General features: G+C 38.3%; 1 protein-coding gene across 1 annotated transcript; it reads right to left on the bottom strand.

The window, feature by feature from the left end:
- Positions 1-1,668: 1,668 nt before the first annotated feature.
- On the bottom strand, positions 1,669-2,719 carry LOC122297313 (pathogenesis-related thaumatin-like protein 3.5). The gene is made up of 2 exons (XM_043107342.1): positions 2,561-2,719; positions 1,669-2,443 (listed from the first exon to the last, which is right to left on the bottom strand). The coding sequence occupies exons 1-2, from the start codon at positions 2,610-2,612 to the stop codon at positions 1,761-1,763; spliced, it is 735 nt and encodes a 244-aa protein (XP_042963276.1). The 5' UTR covers positions 2,613-2,719; the 3' UTR covers positions 1,669-1,760.
- Between the last annotated feature and the right edge of the window lie 678 nt (positions 2,720-3,397).

The raw sequence follows: 3,397 nt of genomic DNA, 5'->3' as shown, positions 1-3,397 counted from the left end.
CTTATCCGTTATCCATATATTCGGCCAACACATTTCTAATCAAATTCAAATTCTAATCCCAATAATTTAAGAGATCACCATCCACCTAAGCCCTAGCCGAATTCCATCACTACCCTTGACCGAACCACACATCCAATCCTAGCCTCATTCACCCATCTTTCAATCCTAAACAATTCAAGTGGCGCCTAGCACCTAAGAAAGACCTTGCCGTACCCCATTATCACCATACCCGAGATCACCATACCCCATACACCACCATTATTCACACCTCTAAACACTAGTCTCCATTCACCCAAGCTTCCATATTGGGCTACATGTGATCAAGACTAAGCAAATGAGTCCATTCAGTCAATCAAGTTGCAACAAAGAGATGATAGACCCCTTAGTGTGTAAGGGCTTGATCGAGGTCCCCAATAGTATCTCTTGAGACGAGGTCACAAGCGGCATCAACCATCATATGGTGAAGATAAACAGTAGGCGCACACAGTTTATAGAGAACCATAAAGTAACCACATGTATTTATAAGTAAAGATGCAAGATGCTTCATTTATGTCATGATGTTATAATTTTTATGAATATTTGCAAAATGAATTTGGATGAGAGAAAAACACAGTTCCATGAATTGCAAATTCATGTCCATGCATACATGCTCATGTTTATCTTAATCATGTTTATGTTATCTCTGTGTATGTTTGTGGCATAATTTATTGAAATCTCAAGGAGTCTCACCATGGTAGTCCTGCTACCATTCCAAAACTAGAATAGTAGATGTTGTGATAAGACAGAAAACATTCGAGCAGGATGGAGAGGCCTGGTCAAGGATAGTTGAATACAAACTTACTTTTAATAACAGAATAGAATTGATCATATTTTACTTGGAACTTGTTCTACTACTGATGGTGGACATCAGGGAAATGAATCAATGATCGATTGGTGTTTTTCTATGGAACCTTTTGAAGTTTGACACGATATGAGTTTTTGTATGACTTTTAGGATGACGGGTTAAGTTGAAACTCGAAGGATATAAACTTATTCTGGAAGACATGTTAAATTTGGGATAAGCATATTCCTTTTGGTACCAATGGTTACTTAGTCACTTTCCAGTATGTAACCTTGTGTTGCATGTCACAATACTTCAATTACCGCTAAATGCCAATTACAACTTCAATAAAATTTCTCTTTTTAAAAAATATTTTGGTATGAAATCTTTATTTTTTTTGGATGAAAGTTGTCATCTAAAAAATTGGTTTCTCTTGTAGTGAGATTTTCTAGAGAGAATTAAGAGAATGGTTGAGAGAGAGAGAGAGAGAGAGGAGTTTGGGACTATATGGTTTTCGGTCTTGTAATTTTTGGTTATGCAAGTCTTGTATAGGCCCTTTATAAAAAAAAGTAGTCTCTACTAAAAAAAAAAAAGAATAATTTTTTCTTAATTTTCAGTCAAATAATTCTTAGGATGCAAGTCTCATGCATACTCTTTATAAACAACATTAATTGCACGAAAAGGAAATGATTTTTTTTTTTTTTTTTATTTTTTACATTTGTAACAGCAGGATTTTTTTTTTCTTTTAAATAATTTGAACAAGACTTATATATTTAGAACTTGTTCAAATAATTTCTCTTTTCAATATTGCTAATGACGTGCACTCTGGTTCACATTAAGTCATTTCCTTTTCACCAAATCAAGTACTAACTTCATTTTATTGTATAAGATTATCTTTACAGCAAATTAAACTGTAAATTATGTTTAAGCAATAGCCATGCTAGCTATTTGTCGGGCAAAACGTGAGCAAGTAATCCGACCCGGAACAAGTGCGAATGCTTGAAGCATCATCGTAAGCGTAACTGTATGCGGTCGGACAAGAATTCTTGAATATCTCCGAGTACCGCGTCGGCGAGCAAGTCTGCGGAGACGAGTGTCCTCCGGTGCAACAGAACTCGTCCGTGTTGAAAGCGGCGCACGCACTCTTGCACGCCACAACCGAGCCTGAATCGGAGACCACCTGCAACTCGGGAGGGCAGTGCCTGTTCAAATCGGCGACACATCCTGCGTACTGACAATCACCAGTTCCCCCGGTCGCCTTGACGCTGATGCCGACGTTGTACCCGTCGACCAAGCTGACGTCGTAGAAATCCATGCCGGAGGGACTCGACGCGATGGTAAATTCGGCTAACGTGGCGGGTGTCTGGCCACTGAGGGAGCACTTCAGCGAGCCGCAGTCGCCAGTGAGGCATTTTCCATTGCCGGAGGCATCGAAGTGGCACCCGGTTCGGCCCCAGATCCTCCCGGACCAGCCAGTTGGGGACGTGAGCTGCACTGATTTGCTAGGTGCCAGGGAAAACCCGCCGTCCCCGAGGTTGAGCCCATTCCCGGAAAGAAATCCGGGCCACACTGTGTATGGGCATTGATTCAGGACTGTAAAAACTGTAGCTGAAGCCAAAGTACCTGCAAATTCATCATCGCACGCAAAAGAAAAAACTTCTAAGTTCTTTCAGTACCACTTGAAAGTTGAAACTCATCATTCTGAAAAATCATACAAACAAATAATAAGGAGGGAGTCACCCAATGAGGATAGAAGGAGAAGATGGAAAAGCTTTGAGCTTATCGCCATCATTAATGGCACTGGTACTGTTGGTGTGTGTGTGTGAGAGAGAGAAAGAAGATATCAATGGAGAGGAAAAGGAGGTAAGAGTGGTTGTCACTCAGATTGGAGGCCTTTCTATTTGTAATAGTGGGTTGGCGAAAGATCACTCCGCCATTATTGATTTCACTCTCTTTTCGTGAACGTTATTTTATAGGGAATGTGCACGTCTGGAAGATGAAGCTCTATCAACTTGGTTTTTAAAAAGTAATATTACGAGTAGTCATTTTAGTATATTTTTAGTATATTTTTACGCATTTTATTAATATAATTAGTTATATTAATTTTTTTAATACACAATTAATTATATCAATAGAATATATAAGAGAATATATAAAAGTGACTGCAGATAAATTTTTTATAGAACAATACTTGACCATTTTTGGAAATAGAAAATCCTTGGCCTACCGAGAATACCCCCGAGAAGAATACTTGGCCATTTAGCTACAGACGGATTAAGCATAAAGCACAAAGGAAATAGGACCCCTCTCAAGACATTACACATAGACTTTTAGTCAAATCTAAAATAGGATCTTAATGATTAAGAATTAGAAATATGGTATTATATTTATAGAAAGCAATTTCATAAAACTTATGCATGGTGAAAAAGGAGAGAGCATGAGTAGTACAGATCATCAGTGGTTCACAGCTTCTTTCAATGTCTAATTATGGAACTAAATTAACAGTAGTCATGATGTTTCAGCTTATAACCTAACGGCTTGGAAAATCAATTATCAAGTCAAGAAGAAAAACAAAAA

Source organism: Carya illinoinensis, chromosome 15 (genome assembly GCF_018687715.1).
Source record: "Carya illinoinensis cultivar Pawnee chromosome 15, C.illinoinensisPawnee_v1, whole genome shotgun sequence".
NCBI lineage: Eukaryota > Viridiplantae > Streptophyta > Magnoliopsida > Fagales > Juglandaceae > Carya > Carya illinoinensis.
Note: the sequence above shows the minus strand (reverse complement) of the source record. Positions and strands in the feature narration are given on the sequence as shown.